The 21,446-nt window shown below is 37.3% G+C and overlaps 2 protein-coding genes across 2 annotated transcripts in view; one reads left to right on the top strand and one right to left on the bottom strand.

Moving 5' to 3' along the window:
* The window catches only part of CENPP (centromere protein P), an 88,954-nt gene that overhangs the window by 38,228 nt on the left and 29,280 nt on the right, over positions 1-21,446 (bottom strand). The gene's annotated exons all lie outside the window — the stretch shown is intronic.
* On the top strand, positions 855-11,286 carry ASPN (asporin). The gene is made up of 8 exons (XM_072347403.1): positions 855-1,070; positions 5,224-5,496; positions 6,552-6,664; positions 8,374-8,587; positions 8,924-9,034; positions 9,926-10,019; positions 10,193-10,331; positions 10,794-11,286. Exons 2-8 carry the CDS (start codon positions 5,250-5,252, stop codon positions 10,989-10,991), a joined length of 1,116 nt encoding a protein of 371 aa, XP_072203504.1. The 5' UTR covers positions 855-1,070; positions 5,224-5,249; the 3' UTR covers positions 10,992-11,286.

Below are 21,446 nucleotides of genomic sequence, written 5' to 3'. Positions count from 1 at the left end.
CATTACACTTAGGTTAAAATCAAAAGCCAAGTTGTACTTCTGTAGCTAGACCAGACTTAGCACAGAAAGATGTCAATTAAAGAAACAGCTGAAGTCAGATGCATGCGGGTGCACGGAACTGGATGCTATGAACTGTACGTTCAAAGACACCAACTGCAAAACTTCTGCTCCTGGTAAACTTTGTCACGCAGTTCTGATGCACACATAAGGCAGTCTACTGAAGGCAAACAGGGAACAACTCTTTTTCTAAGCATTGTGATGTGCGTGGCAGCACAAACAACATAGCTCAGACTCTCAGAGGATTGGTTTAAAGCAGCTCACAGCTTCAATCCTTGTCACGGAGTACTGCAAATACTGCCTCTGTTTTAAAGATAAGCTTAATTTCTTATATTTAGTAGAAATAGATACATTAACTAAAACAATCTGATCTACATTTTGCATACTTGAAACCGTCTCCCCTAGACAGATCATATAGTACTGAAAGCATGAGTAGTACTGATATCTAAGTGCACAACAAAGTACCTTCAGAAGGCTTTGGCAACACATGTATCACCACAGGCTACTGTTTTACTCTGCCACTGGTTAAAATTTCATACTGTTATTAGTGGCACACTTCTAGAGGGAGGACAATGAATGTAACCATAAATAAGTGCAATTCCATAGCAGGAATGACCTGAAATGGACCTCACTGTACTTCCAGTGGCCTGATGTCAACTATTATTAAACTACAGGTTTTACACAGTCGTCCACTAGACGTCTAGAGTTAAGCCAGAAGTTTTGGCTCTAATACAAGCAGTGATGAAAAACATATGAGTGGTAACAAGTCGTCTTAATATCATTCTTCAGTACTAAGATGGGCTAATCTGAAGCAGCAGTTTACTCGGGTGTCACCCAGGGTGCCAGGAGGATCAAGAAGTTCGCAAGGGGAATATTTCTTTATACCTACTTTGCACTTCACAGCTCTCAGTCTAACTTCCTTTCCCTCTCTTTTTTTATAAATGAAATAACTGGACAAAAAGATCTCAGGTGGATTATCAGAGTGCTTCTGGAAGAACTATCAGACTTACAAGGTATGTCCAGTTTGAATACCTATTATATTTGCATAGCAATAAGGAATTGAGCAACAGAGTACTAGCCATTATGTGCAAATTAACACCATTTAATTTAGAATAAGTACCACTTCTTTATGAAACATACGAAAATCTACTTTGCAGCTGCAGTAATCACAGCATTATTTCATCTGAGCTGCAAAGCCAAAAAGAAAAAAAAAAAAAAAATACAGACCTATTTAACTATTAAAGACTATTTAACTATTAAGGACTTCTAACTTTTAACAACTGTTATTAAGCATTTTTCTCCAGTTATTATGATGTCGGAAACTCTATCCCATGTTTATAATAGTTGTAATGTTTACAAGTTACTGTTAACTATCTGAATTCAGGTATTTGAGGAGGGCTGCTGTTTTTTAAGTAAAAAAATCAGAAAAGTGAATGAAATGACATATTAAAGTGATAAGCTTCTCCAAATGAAAATAACTTAAAAACACTCTTAGATAATGTTCAATAACATGAGAGAAGCAGCATTTTCTGTGGGAAGTAAATACTCACCAAATACAACTTACATTCTAATCAAGCTGTTCATTATTGTAAAACAGTTTCAAGACTTGACTATCTCAAGAAAATCATTTTTGCATTAATCTCACTGGCAAAATATTGCCTCCTATCTTTCTAAAGTAAATTACTCAGCAGTGAGTAGACAAAGAGTTAAACAGAAACCCATTTATTTGTGGAATGGGACAATGACTAATAGAACCAGAACTATTTTTAAATAGAGCTTTCAAAACAGCGACGGTCTTGCCTTTCTTTGGACAAAGTCTGTGTGCAGTGCACTGATGTGTGTTATTAATGAACACCGGGATTTCTCCCTGACTCTGTCAAGACCACCAGCGTGCCACTTCAACATTTCCTTTTCAGAAACAGAGCCATAGGAAATGTGCCTTCCTACACTGCTAACAGAAGGGCTATGTAAACAGACTACTTAGAGTTTCATAATATTAAAACCTTACCTATTAACAACTGCAGGGCTGTAAGGGGTAAGGCAGCAGAGGCAACATGTTGCAGTAGTACCAAGGAGCCCAGCCATCTCACATTAACAGCCTTACATCTGTCCCCACAAAAAACTTTTCCTCCCGTTACTCATGTTTACAATTCTCATGTCACAGAATTGTTGCATGCTTATATGGGGATTCCCAGGCAGTCTGTAAATGGTTTTAATCCCATCTGATACTATGACATCACCCGCATTTAATTTGGTATAAATAAACATTATGTTAAATTAACAGTAGAAATGGTTTATAGCTTCCATGTGCTATTTGACAATCTGTGCTGAGCTTTGATCACCAGATTAGTGAGGACAAGTATGTCACAAGCTGTATCACAGTGATTTAAGTTGTTAAATAAAGTCAGTCTTACAGCATCTCTGCATGCCCTACATGTAAACTGTACTCTTTGCATTCCTTTACCTCACTGGGAGGTGGCCATTGTTCCAGTTAAAGGAACAGAAAGCAGGGCTGCTATATAAATATGTAAAGAAGCAGTTGAGCCCACCCTGAATTCACTGCATTCTTGAACTCATCTACAATTCCCCCCTCAGTAAAACTGAGAATGGAGAAGGGCAGACTTTGGCTAAACAACAGTGAGTGTTCAATAGAACACCCGAGCCCACCTAGTAGCTGGCACATGTCAAAAATGTTCAGCTCACTCTTCTTCCCTGTCTCTCTGTTTAACACTCCTTGCCCCTAATCCTGCTGTTCCCATCCATTTCTTTGTGCTGACTTTGACACCTGGACCAATCCCGTTTGTTCATCTGGAAAGAGTGTGTTGGATTTTACTTTTTAAATGACATGAATTTCCTGCTGGTTTAGTGAGCTCAGTCAGCACAGTGAGCAGCCTGAGCATAAGAACTGGTAAGAGAAAACAGCATTTGCCTGAAAGCAGAACAAACCTGAAGTGGCAGCAATATGCCATTAGGAAAGCTGTGTTCATGAACTGCTTTCTGTAAAAAAGATTAAATGTTTCATAAGTTTATTAGAGTAAAATAATTTTTAAGATTTAAAGAAAGATCATTACAGATGTGTATCTCAGGCTTTAGCTTTATTCATTCTCTTACTCTTTAAGCATGCAGAAAGTCTGTACAAGTGCTTTGCAATGTGCATTCCTGCACAGACCTAACAACAGCTACTTACTGGGGAACTCAAAAGCACAGCCAAGGGAAAAAAAACCAACAACACAAAAAAACACATAAAACCTCCATAAAATCCCATGCAGTTCTTCAGCCAGTACTACCCTGCAGTCAAACTTGGTTGCTTCTGCTAGCTACTAAGTCAGAAAGCAATAAGAATCTCCTAATGACAAACTGGGAAGATCACATCAGACAAAAGCCTTTCCTCTTTCCTTAAAAAAATGGATCATGTCACAGGATTTGTTCTGCAAAGGGACTTGTCTTCAAGAGATGCAACTCACAGAACTAATATATTTTGCCAGTGGCATAGTACAACATTACTTTTGTAGGAGTGTTTGTGACTGACAGCTATTTTTCAAGAGCTGAAGAGGGATGTAACTCCACTCACAATCCTCAACCTCTTCATAATTTGAAATCATGGTTTTTTAGTATCTGAAAGGAAAACTGCAATCTGTTTCCTAGAGGTACAAGCACAGAAATTGATTTTTACGTAGTCTCACAGGTTAGCCAGATCCAGATGCCAGATCCAGAGCAGCATGTCACAACAGGCATGAAAGATTAATATTTGAGTTCAATAAATTTATATATACAGTGCCTGTCAGAATTAGAAGTTAACAAAGACCTAGAAAGTAGGTGTCCCAAGATACAATAAACACTCTGAAGCTTGGCATCCTACACACACAGGCTGCACTGAGCACAGCACAGAGACCAGTCACTCAGTACCTGAGCAGCCAGAGGGAGACCAGATTAACTGCCTGTTTTAGAGAACCCAGCCATTAAGGCACTCAGCCAAGAATAAGAACAACTCAGTAGCCTGGAAGACTTGAATCTCCTTCTCTCTTCATCATTTTGTATGACAACAGTATGGAACTTTTGACTGTTTTGATGCAGCAGAAGACTAATAGGACCAGAGAGCCCAAAGGTGCACACCAAAGAAGAACAAAGTTTTCTCCAAACAAAAAAATGCAGGTTCCACATCTTGATCTCCACTCTATTTACATTCAGAGATTCCTTCAAGAGAACAAATTGCACAGGGTTGCAAGTATAACTATAGAATTCTGAGAGCGCTGAAACAGAAGAAAACAAAAAAGAAAATATGGGAAATATATCTATGTGAACCATCTTTTAAGAAGCAGTTAAATGAGTAAAATACACAGTACTCAAATGAGCGCTCCACCACTGTGGTACATTGTACCATAACACAGTCAAATTCTGAAATCATACTGACAACCAAATTCCCATGTACCATTTCTAAGTAGGGTAAAGAAATTATGGAAAAGGAGAATATGACACTCAGATTCCCACCTACGTCATTAGGATTTGCAGTGGAAAGACAGAATTTAAACTGCATTGCTTTCAGCCTCAGTATATTTTTGCAGAAGTGTTGAGAAGCTTATTGTAGATGATCTTCCCTGTAGCACTGGTTGTTCTGCTTGCAATACTTCAGTTTCTTGCTTGTGGAATGTATACAAATTCTATAATTACTGTATTTTCTCTGAAAGTCACAAAACATTCTGTGGCAAAACCTCTCCTTCACAGGTCAATTTGGTCAATAAAATCGTTCTTAGAATAAAAATAGAGCATGCAGAAAACATTCAAAGGCTTTGAACTATGGATTGCCATCATTAGTAACAATATTACGTAGTTAAGGACTGGATAATTGAGACTCCTGCCTTTCTCAGTCAGGTACAGCTAAAAGAAAGCTGGTAAAAATACATCTCAAGAGAAGCAGAAAGAAACTGAACGAGCAACTGGAATCGCAAAACATTTTTCCATATTTTCCTAAAGATAAAATCTGCTTTGAAATCCTCAGTAGCCTGCGCATTCTACTCAAGAACATCAGACTAAAAGTAATTATAGGTATCTGACATGGAGTTTTCTGCTTTGGAGGTGCCTTAAATGACCCAACACCTTCCTATTTTTGTGCCTCAGAGAGTATTTATTCTTGGAATCTGGGATTTTTCTTTTTTTCTTTTCTATTAGAGATCATCTATACTGGTTAAGACAACATGAAAGAATACACACTGCTCCTCTTCTTGGCATTGTGCTCTGCTAAACCTCTCATTGGTCCTTCATATTTTACACTAAAAAATATGATGCTCCAAGATATGGAAGAAGACGATGAAGATGATGATGATGACAATTCTTTGTTTCCAACCACTGAACCAATTATTCCTCTAATGCCTTTTGATCTATTCCCAACGTGTCCCTTTGGATGCCAGTGCTACGTGAGAGTCGTCCATTGCTCTGATCTAGGTAAGAATTAACTTGTGTTCCTGCTGTTCTCCTTTGCTAAAGGAGAATCTTTGGCTAAAGATCTACTCCATTCAAAGCTACAAAGGAAAAGCTCAAACACCAAGAAATGACAGCAAAGGGAAAAGCAAACATAACCCACAGCTAAGTTATAATGCAAATGTATAAGTAGGATACAAATTATTCGCTTAGCTTAACTCCAACTGCATTTCTCTGCTAATAAGATTTTAAACGAAGGCCAATCTGTCACTGTTAATGTTACAGATACATACTCATCCCTAATGATCAAAATTCCTAAGTATGAATTCATTGTTAATTGCTCCAATTGGAATTAGTGCTCACTGAAATTTTCTGCTGATTGGGGTAGTCAAAGGATCAGGACTCCAAACTTAATCCCAGACTCTTCCCATCTTAGAAACATTGAGTCCAACTTCTGTGTTGTTATTTTGTTTGTCTGCATGCTCTTAAATCTGCCACTATTAAGAACACAAATAAGCAAGTTGCTATCCCTTTGCTGGTCTCTTCTGCTGCGTCAGGACCTTGGATGGTATGAACTGGAGCAGTTTTGTAATCCAACTGGACTGGGGAATTTATGTAAGTGATAACTAAGTACTGGAAGCTGAAACACTGTATCTTTGTGGGTTACGCCAAGAACACATTGCTCAGCCCTGACATTAATGCATGGCAACGTGAGCATATGGGCTGCTCCAGCAGATACCAAGGGCAGATGCAGAACAACAGACAGAAGTGGAGCAGGTATCTCGCCAAGCCACAGGAACAACTTTGTTCCTAAATACAAAACAGCCATTGCTTGTCTGAGAACAAACCGCTCTGGGAGCATGTATTGAGCAGCCAACCTCAGCTTTTCATCAACACGAGAATAAATTATTCTGCTCATTTTTGACATCCATCCTTACATAATCAGTTCCAAACATTATCAAAGTGTTCTCCTCTGTCTTGTGCTTTATGGCTGATTTTTCTTTCCCATTTAACAGTTCATTTCCTTGGACATGCACAAAGGCATGCAATGTTTCTGTTTGTCTCACACCCTGATATAGGTTTGACATCAATACCTCGCAACATCCCACCAGATACTCGCATGATTGACCTTCAGAACAACAAAATAAGAGAGGTCAAGGAAAACGATCTCCAAGGACTTGCATTCCTTTATGTAAGTTTGTTATTTTCCAATTTTGAAATGTCATTTAGCAATCTCAAAAATCTTTATACTTATAAAATGTAAGTGGTATCTCTCTTCTCCAACAGCATTCAGAAAAACGCAGCCTAATGTCTGCACAGTTGGCAGCTCAGGCATAGTAAGAAGCAAATTTCTTTGAGCTATAAGTGATACATTTATGTCATAGTTTTGTATGGTTTTGTCCAGTAAGTGCACTATGTATGTATCACCAAAACGATCCTCAGGACTCACCTATTTCTAAGCACATACATGAACACTTTGTACATTTTAAAGGCTGCTTAGCAGTAAAGCAGTAGGAAGAACTCTCTCATGGGAGAACGCAATCTTCGTTTCTGAGTGTAACTCCAAAAGCACACAGCGTACAACCAGTACACAGAGCACTAAAACTGAGGTCACATACCCAATTTTCCTGAACTGAAAATAAAGCAGCACTGAATTACCAGGAAAGTTACATGCTTTTCTACACTTTTAAAAACATGCTCAAATTACGTGCAAGAAAAGATTCAAAAATGAGTAGCAGGAGCAACTGATAAATCAGGAAAGCTACAGTAGGCAATAGAAAGAATAAAACAGGCCCTAAGACACAAAGATGGGTTAAATCTGTTCTGGAGTACAACCACCACAAGATGTCGCTGTACATCCAGCACCAAGGAACACTGACAATGTCATTTCATCGTAAAAATGAAAAATCTGTCCCACAAGACACACCATGAAGATCTATTCCACATGAGAAAGACATGAAGTACACATTAATAACAATTTAAATACCAAATTAATCATTTTTAGTCATATTTGTGTTGAGCAAGAACAGAAAATGGGCTGGGTGTAAGCTTTATCCATGAGCTTTCTAATTGTTAGGAAACCAAAAGTGAGAATCACAGCTGATTCGCTGTTTGGAACAATGAGCTTCTAATCTACCTTAAGAGTATGATGTTTCAATACAGAATGGTCGTACACTTATAACTGGGGTTTATAAAAGCTCTAACAGAAACAAAACTTCCAGTGACAGAGAAAAGCGCTGGAATACATCAGGAATCATCACATTATATATTAGAGTCACCACTTAATTATGTGATAACCAAAAACTCTGAGTTGCTTTGATTTTTTTCTACTGTTAATTTGTGATTACATGGCAAGACCAAAAGCAATTTTTAGCTAAAGCAAAGTTTATTTTGTACTAAATATCTGAGCATTAGTCTCCTTAGCAAAGCACAGATGGCAACACAGATTAGGAAGGAAGCATTTCCTGTTTATTTCCTTCAGCTATTCCCATTTTTGCTGGAAAAAAGATTAATTCTGTTTTGCTCCAGGTTTTTTTTTTCCACAACACCAGAGAGAAGATGAATTCCTAACAGCACAAAGACATGAAAAAAGAAAACCAAACAAAACCAAACAAAAAGAAAAGCCAAACAACTCTCTCCTCCCCTCTCCCCAAGAAAAAAATCCAAACAAAAACCACTCCTGTAGAAATAGAAGCATAGAGATGTGATCTGACATGCAAAATAATTATCAGATGACTTGCCACTCTCTGGCTGTATTATCTCATTACAAGTTCTGGTACAAGTTTGGTATTTTAGAAAACTAAAACATCTCATTGTTAAAATACACATCAGATTTAAGACTTGATCATTGTAACATACCGCTATAAATTTTCTTTGTGTTGCTCTTCCCATGTGTTGTAGGCACTTGCTTTGAACAACAATAAGATAACCAAGATCCATCCAAAAGCCTTTCAGCCAACCAAGAAGTTGCGACGACTGTATTTATCTCATAACCAGCTAACTGAGATCCCAACAAACTTACCAAAAACTTTAGCAGAGCTCAGAATTCATGCTAATAAGGTTAAGAAAATCCCTAAGGATGCGTTTAAAGGAATGAAGTCTTTACATGTTCTGGGTAAGTCTGAGCAGAAAGATAAAGCCTTCATGAAGAAATTACTATATTGTATACAACTTTCATTCAAATATTTCCTTAGTGTGGAAATTAATCTTAAAGAAATATTCACGATCATCTATTTAAATGGATTGTCATCATTTAAATTCTATATGAGGTTGCTACAAGGGTTATGTTCCTGGTAACCCTGCAAGCCAAGTTAGACAGTCTTTATTCATTGAAAAGTTTGCACTGCCAGCCATTAATCAAAGTTAACAACTAGTAGATTTTTAAAGCATTAGCATTCATTAATAAAATGAAATCATGCCATAAGCATTTTCTCTTCCCCTCCTTGGACAGAAATGAGCGCAAATCCTCTCAACAATGATGGAATAGAGCCAGGTGCTTTTGAAGGAGTAAATATCTACCACATAAGAATTGCAGAAGCTAAATTAACTTCAATTCCTAAAGGTATGCTTCGTTTTACCTTACCTACTTTGCCTTTACCAGCATAATTTTAAATACAGTGTCCTCACAGTGATATAATTATTAAAAATTCCATACATTGAGATACATCCTATCTTTCTCGCTTCTCTTGTACTTGGTGTACAGAAATACCCACTGGTACATCCCCAATGCAGCCACATGCAGGCACACACAGAGCAAACCCTTGCTCCAGCAGACAGTCCCTTCCTGCTACTGCCATTTGTCAAAGGAAGCAATGACAAACAATGAAATTGCAGCAGCCACGTCAGGGCTTTCATCACCTTTTCATCAGAGAAGGTATTTCCAGGATCAGAAACTACCTGAGTGCAGCACTATCCCAGCACACAAGACATTTTTCTAGTATTATCATAATACCATTTCTTGTCACTTATCAGATCAAAACATGTATGTAAAATGATTCAGATTCTCTTTGTTATGGAGAAATATCCTATAAGAAAATACAGCATGAGTTGCAGTTCGTGGGCTAGAATAAACAGGGATTTGTCACTAGGGTGTTCTTTACACGTGGAAACTAAGTTTGTTGACAGGCAGCTCTAAACTGTGGCTATTTCATTTCATATGAGAAATCACTCTAAGTACCAGGATGGGAAAGAAGATCCATTTTACTCAGAGCATTCCAAAAGCTTTCCTCACAGACCATTTGCTAAGAGCTACATCACTATTTTAAACCAAACAATGCTGACAAGTCTTGCTATTTGCATCTAACTCTCCTTTGTTTGACATGATCTCATCCAAGACTTCACCCAACCCCACACAAAGGAAACAAGTTATTACAAACATAATAACTACTCCAACAAATACCTGTTAAATCATTTGCTTAATTTTTCTCATGCTGAGCATTTGTTTTTCCATCAGATTTACCCTCCAGTTTACTAGAGCTTCACTTAGATGACAACAAGATCACAGCAGTTGAACTTGAAGACTTTAACCGGTATAAAGATCTTCAAAGGTAAAATTCCCAAGCAGAAAGCTTTCATCTGAGAAGAGGTCAGATCTGATAGGGCCTCCCCTCTTCTTTTTCCTATGCATACTTCTGCAAATTTTAGTCTTTAAAAAAAGCATGTCTTTGATTGCTGTTGTAAATCTCTGTCTTCAATTAAATGTTCCTTATACTGTTTCTAGGCTTGGCCTTGGGAACAATAAAATCAAAGATGTGGAAAATGGAAGTTTTGCCAACATACCAAGCATACGTGAAATCCATCTTGAAAAAAATAAGCTCAAGAAAGTTCCTCCTGGATTACCTGATCTGAAATACCTGCAGGTCATATACTAAGCTTAACAAAAGTCTTTGGGAGTTATGATTTGCTTGATACAAAGCAGTATAGATGGGGACATAATTAAAAACTTAATTATCATAGAGATAATTTGACATGACTCTTATTACAAAAATAAATTCAACTAAAATAAAAGGAAGAATAAGCAGTAAAAAAAGGAAAACACTACATACAGAAAAGATATTTGCCAAAAGTTTCTTACAGTTTCCATGCATGCACTGATGACTGAACATAGGAGCTATTCAGTAAAACATTTTACCTATGAGCATCACTTTTCTACCTCTCATTTCGCTTCAAGTAAATATAGGAATATTTTCTTATTCGTTTGTGCATATAAATATAGATATCTAACATTTGTTTGTATTTTAAATGTAGTTATAACAGAAAAGAATTCTTTAGTCAATGTACAATATTTTCTTCAATTCAGAAGTTTTTTTTTCCTGCTGTAGGTGGTCTTCCTTCATTCGAATCACATTGCAAAACTGGGAGTGAACGATTTCTGCCCAACAGGAAGAAGAAAGAAGAAAGCTTTATACAGCGGCATAAGCCTCTTCAATAACCCTGTGAAGTACTGGGAGGTGCAGCCTTCAACCTTCCGTTGCATTTTAGCCAGAAACAGCGTGCAGCTTGGAAATTTCCTCAAGTGATACCAAAGTCGGCCTTTTCAAAAAGCAACCCGTCCAAACCATTTCTACACTACTTGAAATTTCCTGAAAACGCCTATTTTACAACATTTAACCAGTTTATGAAGTAATTACTATTTCAGAGAAAATTAATCGGAAACAATATTTCAGCAGGCTTTGCTGCCTTATTTGACAATGTTCAAGCCACATTTGAATTACTGAAGCAGCCATATTTATATCTCATGGAAGGACTCTTGGAATTGAAACTGGAAACTGCGCTTGGTGTTTCCTGTAATAGGTGTTGGATTCTTTAATCACATATTTTGCCATATTCTTTCTTCAAAATAAATTCTAAAACTAAAGTAGGAATTACTTATTCCACAGTAAGAACCTTTTCTATACAAAATAGTTTTGTTAAAAAGGATGTAAAAAACCTACCAGACATTGACAAATTCTTGTGCTGTTTCTGATAACCAGTAAACAGGCAAATATGCAAGAAGGTGATACAGCATTTTCATTGCGAGGTCTTTCATCTCTAAACTAGAATATATTTTAGTTTGGGAGATAGAAATTGGTTTTCATATCAAGAATTAGCACAAAGGAGCACTAACAAGTTTGTGGTATTTATTCTTGCAACTTGAACAAGGAAATGTCCGATGTTTTCTATCAATATAATTTGATGCACTCTGAATGATAGAGAGATGACTTATCATATGCTTTAAGCTTGATAGGAATGTTTACTAAACTCCTTAGGCCAGCACAATCATCTTCTCTTATCTATAATAGTTGTAATCATGTTTTTCATTTAATTTTTTTCCTTTATATTCTGACAGCACACGGGTTAAGAATCCCTCATTAATTTTACTAAGTATCCTTAAACTGCAGAACGCAAGCAAATAGCTGGAACTCAACTACCCTGACTTCTTTACACAGGTCAGCACATAGAATTCTCAGTCCCGACAGTACTGTATAAAATGGATATTTTATATATCTATTTAGTGTATATTTGCTATTGGGATTCAAAATAAATTAAATAACTTTAAATAATATTTGCCTTTTTATACTTTATTATGATACGTCACAGCAAAACATTCAGAGATTAGATCCAAGCACCTTTCTTAGCTTCATCTTGTTTTTATCTAATATTCTGCTAGTATCACTATGCTGTTTCAGAACGTTGTCTTCAAATCAGTGTCCACTGAAGTGAGCTATGATGGCAAAAGCCTGTAGGATCAAGCAGCCTAATTACTAAAATCTTTTACACATTCTTCACCCAGCACACTTGAAACCTGTGAGGATCACAATCTGTACTGGAGGAGGAGGGAGAATAGGCCAGGGGAAGCTCTTCTTGAACAGACAGCTTTTGTTTTACAGAATTTCTGTTTGCCCTTCCAAGCAGAACAACAAACAAACACCCAAGATACAACTAAGCCCCATGCCTCCAGAGCACCAAGCAAGAGATTCCTGGCCTTGAAGAGGTTTCTATTATTATTATTCTTCCATCTAGGCTTCCCAAATTCTAATGCATTTCCCTCTTCTGAAAGCCCATCAGGCCCTTAGAAGACTGTTAACAGATTTCACCAGAGGGTGGCAGCCGACTGTTACCAAATGATGGAAAAGTAGTTCTAAAGATAAAATAATGAAGATCAATACTGCATGAAAACAAAGTAGCAAACTTCACAAATAACGATTAAGCTGAATAGTCTATTTAAGTACCGAAGTACTGTTTGAGTACATTTGAAGGCTGAATTCTGTGCCCCGCTCTATCAGTAACTTGTCCAATAATGAAATGTATTCATCTCCATATATATTCCTCCTGCCTCTTTCCCCAGTATCAGCCTACTTTACACTGCAGCGATACAAAGAATAAAACAGAAATTAAAAATTAACAGAAAAGAACACAAAATTTAATAAGACACCAAAATTTCACAAAATACAAGCTATCATCAAATCACAATCCTAATTTGCACCATTAGCTATGGCAAGCACATGCCATGTAAATCACAACTTCCATGTAACAAAACATGACCTCTTTGACATTAAGGTTTGAAAGCTAAACAAGAATGCAAGCAAAATCTACTAGTTTTGAAGCTCCAAATGACAGTTCAGCAGTGAACCCCAGGGGTCAGCATTGAGTCCAATCCTATCCAACATTCTAACCAACGATCAGAATTATGGGGCAGAGTGTATCCTTAGCAAATTCACTGAAGACACAAAACTGGGAGGAGTGGCTGTTAGACCTGAGGGCTGTGCTGCCATCCAGAAGGATGTGGACTGGCTGAGAAAGGAGGAATGGGCTGACAAAAACCTCCTGAAGAAGAAACTTCTCCCTGAAGAGGGAGAATTGCAAAGCTCTGCACTGAGGGAGAAATAACATGAGACACAAATAAACGCTGGGCCAGCTAGAAAGTAACTTTGCAGAAAAGAACCTGGTGGAAAACAAGCTGAATGTGAGCCAGCAATGTGCCCTTACAGCAAAACATGCTAACAGAATCCTTGGCATCACTGGCAGGACAATTTCTTTATTCCCAGTGTTGCTGCCTCTGACTACACGAACAAGGAAGCTACAGAAGCCTGGGTTCCTATGAACTTGAGTCTTACAACCCACAAGGTTCTTCCAGCTTGTTTCCACCTCACTCCAATACCTCAGCATGTTCTCATACAGCTCCGTTCCACAGCTGCCACCTGTTTGGCTGCCAAATGACAGAGCTAAAAGTATGCCAGGGCTTAGTCAACACGTCTGCCATCTGGCTGCTTACTCCAAGAATTTACAACTGTCTTTTTCTCTGCTGAAGGACCTATTTGGAGCACTTTCTGCTACCCAGCTCTTTTTTCAGTGTATATTATATTTTTCAGTATATGTTTGCCTTTATCCTATGTTAGATTTAGTTATAACCAGTGATGAGATCAGAAGTTACAGGTTAACAGGGAAACCCAAGATATAAATCTTGACCTCCAATGGAAAGTAAGAAGCAAAAGTTTGGCTATTGCAATTACACTGAATGCTCCCAAAGTTTCATATTGGCAAGCAAAGCAAATGGTAGAAATTCCTGAACCAGCATTTACCAAAAGCAAGACAGATGCCCAAGACCGGAGCATATATGCAAGCTTTAACCACTCATATGCCTTCACTACAAGCGTTGACATCTCAGCTATATGCAGGTCATGTTTATGGAATCCAATACAAATTAACTATTAAAAAATCTTGAAATGTTTAGCAATTTCCAAAAGCAATTATGTGTGTTCTGAGAAGCAGTTTAAGCTGTCTTTCTGCAGTTAGCAGCATTAAGCCATATACCACAACTGTTCAACTGCAGATGGCCATTTACTAACATGACAATTCTTTACAATTTTAAGTTAAACCTGGGTAATGAAATCATTCAAAGCCTAAGATTTTAGATAATAATTTGATTATTTCCTACTAAAAATGCTACAAATAGTTGGACTGACTCAGTGGAATCAATTGAAGCAACCTCAATTTTCATTAAAAGATTGCCTAGTAAAGCTGAACAAATCCAAGAAGTTTCAACTGAACAAGTCTCAGTTATGTCAATTTGTTCTCCATTCCTCAGAGTTTACAGATATTTTCCTACATAACCCTGATTAGAAAAAGAAACAAGAACTACTTCACTCATTTTCTTAAATGACAAATTAGTAAGAAGTAGAAAATTAGTAACATAAGCATTCATTTTCAGTGAAGATCATGGAAAAGATGAAAATTCAGATGAAAATATTAAGAATGTCCCCAGTCATCACTGCTTCTTACTTTGCAGCCTCAAGAGAAAACTTCTGGTTAAACTATGGCACTGCTGATCCAGAAAAACAAACAGCCACCACAGAAGGCAAACGAAACAATTTTCTCCATCCTATTTTCATTTAATGCAAATATAATGATAAAGTCAGAATCTGAAGCCTGTGTTTTGGAGGGTATTTTTTTCCTCCTTATGTACGTTGAGAACTGAAGATTGTCTCATTTTTTTTCCTTCATTCTGGGAAGACTGGAGGTTTGAGAACAAAGCTGCTAATAGGAAACATGCGGAAAAGCCCTGGAGTAAATGAAAATCTGACTCAAGCTCCAGATGCCACGTATCACATATCAGTGTCCAAAATTATCTGGTGAGATATGCATAAGAATTACTGTACATACTCAGTGGATCACCTGAAATGGAAGACAGTGTGAGGTACAAACAGAAAGGCTTTCTGCTATTAAAGTCATTTCCAAAAGAAATTAATACTTTGAAGCAAGAAGTGAGGATGTTTCTGACAGCTTCCCTTAGCCATCAGAGAGTTAGCTCAACAGAATACGCTGCCAGCAGACAGACTTCTTGCAGTCCTTCACATAAAATATGAACAGTTCTACTTAGCAACACAACACTGAATTTAACCATTACACCGCAGTGACTGAAGAGGGAATAGCATACAACCAGGTTTTTCTGCCCACACACTTTTTCTGTCTTAAAATCATATTCAGGAAAAATTTGAAGACTGCGATACTCCTAGAAGAACAGTGTTGTGGATACAGTTTTGATGAGAATCCCACACAGCAAATTCTTGCTATAACATCCCTGTGCATGAGCTGTACAGCTAACAAGCCAGGACACAATAGGCTAGCTGCATATATACAGATCACTTATGCAGCTTGTGCAATACATCTCATTAGCCAGGTTAATTATGCCTTTATTACTCAGCGCCTTCACAAAGTATGGTGTCAAGGGAAGAAATGGTGAAATGAGCAAGTTCTCTTCACAGTTACATTTGGAGTATCAGTTAAATCATTACATTCCCTCATTATTTTCTGAAGACAGTTAGCAGGAAAAGAAATCTCTAATTGACTGAAAATTCTCTGAGGTGCAGAGAGAACAAGTGACCAGCACAAGCAGGAACTTGCCTCTCAACTATTCAGCCTGTGTTATTTTCAACTTCCAAGTGTGTTTTAGATATGAAGACCAAAGTAAACATTTTCCTTCCAGATACACTCTTCAGAGAATATCTTAACTCCCCTCTTTCCTCCTGGAAAAGGAAAGTGGCCTGCCATTATGAAATATACTGCTGTGTCTACATTTATTTAGGGCCACCAAGAACATTCAGACATCACACTAGCCACCTTCTTACAGTTCTGTTCAAACCTCATCTTTCTATTCTTTAGAATGAAACAAGAAACTCCTGGGTCAGAAACAGGACTAACTTTTCAGCATGAAGAACTGAAGAAATAATTTATGTATTACGTTGGCCAAGAGATGCTCAGATTCAAGAAGAAGTATAATAATCAACTATTCCGCAGGAATAATGTAAGCAATGTCTACTCACTTCTCCACCAGAAATGCTGCCATGCAGTGTTATTACTTGCTCAAAAAAATAAGTTTCATAGCCAGAAATCAGTACTTCCACAAAATCTTTCTTTTATTTTCCAATTACATAATTTTCATTTATATTTGACATTAATAAATACAGTCTCCATTTAGATGTTAACCTCCTGTAAATTATGCTTTCAAACATTTTTATTACCTCAAATACTAAATCTGATTTTGTGAAGAACTTGTTTCTGTTTATAAGACAACATAGAATAGGAAAGATAAACAACAATCAGAAATACAGTAGTGTTAAGTCCATGCCAGTACAGCATAACACCCTGCCCTCAAACTCACTAAATGCATAATACTGTACTTTAAGAAAAGCCAGTGGAATCTTCTCATAACACCAACAATTCTGAGATGAAAGAATACTTACAGAAGCTACACTGCATGCAGACATCTACCTCTACCAGTAAAGGTAATAGTTTTATGTTTCACTTGGCAAACTACGTTTCTACATAGGGGCCTGTAGGACTGGCACTGAACTGAAGACAAAAATCTATTGTGATGCCATGCAGAAGGAAACATGCTTCCAACCTCCGTCAACCACTATCACAGACAGAGCCCACCAAGTATTTTCTTAAACACAGTAAGAGATACCTTATTCATCATAAAACCATCAAGGTTAACTACAAGCACTTACATATACTTTAGAGCAATATACTTTTTAGAATATAAAAGAGTAAGCTAGTAGGTCAATAGGCCACTCTCTCTTTTCCTTGAAACCACTGTCAAGGTAAAATCTGCAGGAAATAATGCAATTAATACAGTAGTTACTGTGCATTTTGCTTCTACTGAAAAATAATTCTTGATGATTATGTCTTTCTATAGCAATTAGAGTTCCTGTTCAAAGCTCAATAAAGTGCATTCAGAATGAATTTCAAGTCAAAATCACAACATTTCTGAACAGCTGAAACCAAGCCTGATTCTTCAGCATTCTGCATTCTTCTTACTGCTTATAGCCAAAGGAGGGAAGAAAAAACCTCACTATTCCTTATTAAAACCTTATATGATTATTTTAGATAAAGCCATTAAAACACTGCATATTAAAAGAAGGTTTCTTACCACACTACCTAAAAATCGTCTAGATGTTTTCCACATGCACATTGCTCCGGAGCAAACAGACATAAAGAAATATTTCATTACTCCTGTTGCCAGGAATGTTTTGCTGTAGCAGTAGCTATGTATTATAGATGCACATTGCTGCTTCTTGTGCTTTGTGCTGAGAACAGAAAGGGTAACAAGTTTCGTGTTAACAGTTCCCTCCCAAAGGCAGAGTGCATAGGAACCTGAGAAGATGAGAGTATGCGATTATGGAAAATACATCTGTTAGAAGTGCAATTGCTTCACGAAGTAACTTTTCTCCCTTTCCGAAGAGTACCCTTCCACTTACACATTCTAAAGGGGGTCAAGTCCATTATCCAGTTCACCCACTTGCAGTTCTAAACAATTAGACAACTCATGTCCCCATGACTGCTTTCACAGCACACAGATTTATAAGTTTCACCAACAAGCCCAGTGCTTGGCAAAGATGCGATGGGAGTTTTGGACAGGTGCTGGAAGCATAACAGTAACAAGAACACTTGGTTTCCATAGAAGATCTGTAACTAACGCCTAAATCACCACATCCTCCCTAATGAAATGGTGGCTACCATGAATATTTCTTTATCTGTTCCAAACAAATAGGTTGCTTTTTTTTCAAGCAGCTGACTGTAAGAATGTGTGAGCTATATTTAAGTCTCACCAGAAGTAGCCAGAAGTCCTCACAAGAATCTCAGAGCGGCTAATGATAGAAGAAAAAGAAGACTTCCTAGCACAGAGTGATGGGATAAAGCAACTATGAGACACTGCCCCAGCTCTGCCAAGAGGAGGCCATCTCTCACAACTTATACAGGTAAAGCAGAATAACGCTCCAGGTTGCTTACTTGCCATAAATAAAACGACAAATGTATTTTCACGTCTGGTCAAACATAGCTGTATGGAAAAGTATCTTCCTTAAAACAGAGCATTAACTGGTTGGAAGGAAGAGTACAGAGATCATATTTTTCCTTATAAGTGAAGATGCCAGGGACATGCACAGATGAATGACAACATGTAATAATACTCAGTGTTTCTATGGAAGTTTCCAAGTCACAGTTTCTGGCTGCAGAGAAAATGTACTGCAGAAACATTACTTGTCACATTCTCATATTCTTTCTTGCAGCTTCTCTGTCAGTCACTATTGAAATCTGGATACAGGTCTACGTACATTAAATCCTATCCAATGCAAGATTCTGTTCTGTCATAGCATACTCATACACCAGCATTACAAGTTCTTGTGCTACACAAGTAGATTTATTCAACAGTTATGGTAAAAAAAATAATTAAAAAATGACCTTGTCATTGAACAAACTCAAAATAACAGAGTAAAGGGGTCTAGTAAACCTTAGGAATTATTTTTTGAGTTCTACTTTTTCTATATCAAACTGTTCTTACTTTCTCAACGCATCCTTCTTTGTAGCTCCTAGAAAGCAGAACAATGTGTGTAAAACAGACTGCAGTAGATTGAGTATCAGTTCTGAAAGACTGTTTAAATAATTCAATGACCCCCTTTTTCTGTAATCTTTATAAATGCATATTTACACAGGGACATGCTCACAGGATGACTTTCCACCAAACAGCATGAAGTCTATAAGGGCTGATATTACCTGGTACTCTGGGTAGGCTCTGGCTGGGCTGAAGGCCCTGCAAGATGGAGCAAGTATCTGATTTTCTAACTAGCTGAGAGCTTTATGCTTCAGTACCCACATTTTCCATCCAGCTCTGGCAGAGGATAGATAGGCTTTTTCTATCCTCTGTTGACAGTCTGTTACTATTGCTGATAGCAAGCACAAACAAGAAGTGCCTTTGCAGATCATATACAACAGTCACACAGGCTGCTAGTGGTCTGCTGACAGCATTTGTGGATAACGAGTTAAGACCAAGGAATTAGGATGCTAAGAGTTTTATATCTATATTTTCTTTCTGTGCCTACAATCTAGCTTTGAAGTGCAGCCCAATGTGGGTAATTCATGTCTGAGGTTGTTTCTTTCTTCAGAAACCCACAGGCTTTACAGGGAACCAAATTACAGCATTCAGATTTCCTCATTGTATTTAATCATGTATCCTCTTTTCTTCTGCACAGACTTTGAAAGCAACAAATGAACATCATCAATTCTTATCTAAGCAGATTGCCTTCAAATCACTAAATAAACATCTTGGGCTTTTGAGCTTGAGGCTTTTCTTCAGAAGTCTGACAGCGGGGCCAGAACTTGGCTGAAGAAATTCCTGGTTCCAGCAAGTTCATGATTCCAGAGAGTTCTCAGTGACACTAAGCTGCATAAGTTTGTGCTACTGGACTTCCTCTGAACTTCTGTGAACAACGTGCAGATCTTTCTGTCCTTCTCTAGTCTTCATATCACTAAATACTAGAACAGTCTTCTTTCTCATGCCTTCAGTACAGAATTGAAGTTGAAAACACTAACAATTTGCATTAATTGAATGAGTTAATAATCACAGTAAAACTTCAGACTTGTTATTAAAAAACATTCATGCAAGAGAAATTACTTAAAAGATTTCCTGTAGCCTTTGAACCAAGATGCCTTATGAGTATGATGTTAAGTTTAATCCTCTCATTATCCTCCTTGTAAGGAAATTCCCACCACAATTCAAACCAAAGCTAGAAGATGATCCAACCACACAGACTTGACCAAGATGACAAAGTGGACTTGTTTACATTCAAGACAGCTCATGCAAGGGAAAAAAAAAAAGAGTCTTAATAGGTACCATGGCTGGCCCTGCACCATCTTCTGCAACTATATATGCTGTCAAGGAAGAGCTTTGCTACAGTTCTCAGATGGACAGGCTCTTTTACTCTGTCATCATGGATTTTTAAATGCACAATGAGACTTAAAGTCTTCTAATAACTACCAAGGATTGAGGACACAACCATAAGTTGAAAACTATAGAAAACTATCAGGTATGAAATTCAAATTTGGTCAAATTTTATTTTTAGAGAAAATAGTTTCAATTCTTACAAATGCTTTACTTTGAACTGCTTATATAACAGATCTTTCAAAGCTGTGCTTTATATTCCTTGACTTCCACTTTAAGAAACAATCCAGTATAAAACCAACTAATTCTGTAGCAGTCAGGAACACTTCACTGGCTGCTGTTCTAAGTTTCTTTTTCTGGTTCATTATTATGAATGCGTTCTAATTTCTTTTAAAACAAAAATCAGTGACATGTTGTTTTGTATTACTTAGGTTTAATTATACCACGGTAGCTATTTAACTTCTTACTATACAGTTCATAAGGTTAATTCCATGTTGCCCGCTCCTACAACATTACCGTTGCTCATGACTTCTGATGCTTTTGTTTATATTCCAAATGTTAAAACCATGCATGATTTTGGTTCCTTAATAATGTTCCAGTCCACAATGCTACAGAAAAAAGCTTGGAAAGGTCAAATAGATCATCAACATCTGGGAGCTCAAAGCCAAAATAAAATTTACTACTGCATTTTTTTCTTTTCTTGACAAAGAATTTTCCTTGTCAATAGCGCTGGAAATAAATTCTTTTAGCAATCCAAAAGTAAAACAAAATGCTTCCCTACAGTTTTCTGATGAATCATACAACTAATCCAGAACAGCATCTCTACTTTAACAACAAACTTGCTCTCTTTCTCCATTTTTGCATATATTTCTTAAGCACTATAAACCGGCAAAATAAGACAATTTCTTATTTATCCCCTTGAAAAGCTAGGAAAAATATACCCATTCATTCCACAAAGCTGGTTTATATCTCATGTCATACTTGTCTTGTTTCATACCAAAGCTCACATTCTTTGTACCCAAGCTGCCACAAACACGATAGAGAATTAATATGAATTTTAAAACACTGCATATTAAGACCACCATATAGGCTGAGTGTTCCGCAGGAAGCAAACAGGAAACAGAGATAGTGAAGTGAAAACAACAGCAAACATTTGAAGATATTCATCAGGACCCTTCCTATAGCACATGCTTTCCCTCCGTTTTTACAAGGGTAGGTTTTTGGCTGCTTGGTGGTGGTTGTTTCTTTTCTTGTTTTACTGTTTCTTAACCTCCTC

This window comes from Excalfactoria chinensis, chromosome 12 (assembly GCF_039878825.1).
Source record: "Excalfactoria chinensis isolate bCotChi1 chromosome 12, bCotChi1.hap2, whole genome shotgun sequence".
NCBI lineage: Eukaryota > Metazoa > Chordata > Aves > Galliformes > Phasianidae > Excalfactoria > Excalfactoria chinensis.
Note: the sequence above shows the minus strand (reverse complement) of the source record. Positions and strands in the feature narration are given on the sequence as shown.

Bases quoted from the DNA above. Each gene is read 5' to 3' on its own strand.
- ASPN (XM_072347403.1), top strand. From the start codon at position 5,250: ATGAAAGAATACACACTGCTCCTCTTCTTGGCATTGTGCTCTGCTAAA. The intron at 5,497-6,551 runs GTAAGAATTAAC...ACCCTGATATAG, and splicing joins CGTCCATTGCTCTGATCTAG to GTTTGACATCAATACCTCGC. The intron at 10,020-10,192 runs GTAAAATTCCCA...TACTGTTTCTAG, and splicing joins CGGTATAAAGATCTTCAAAG to GCTTGGCCTTGGGAACAATA.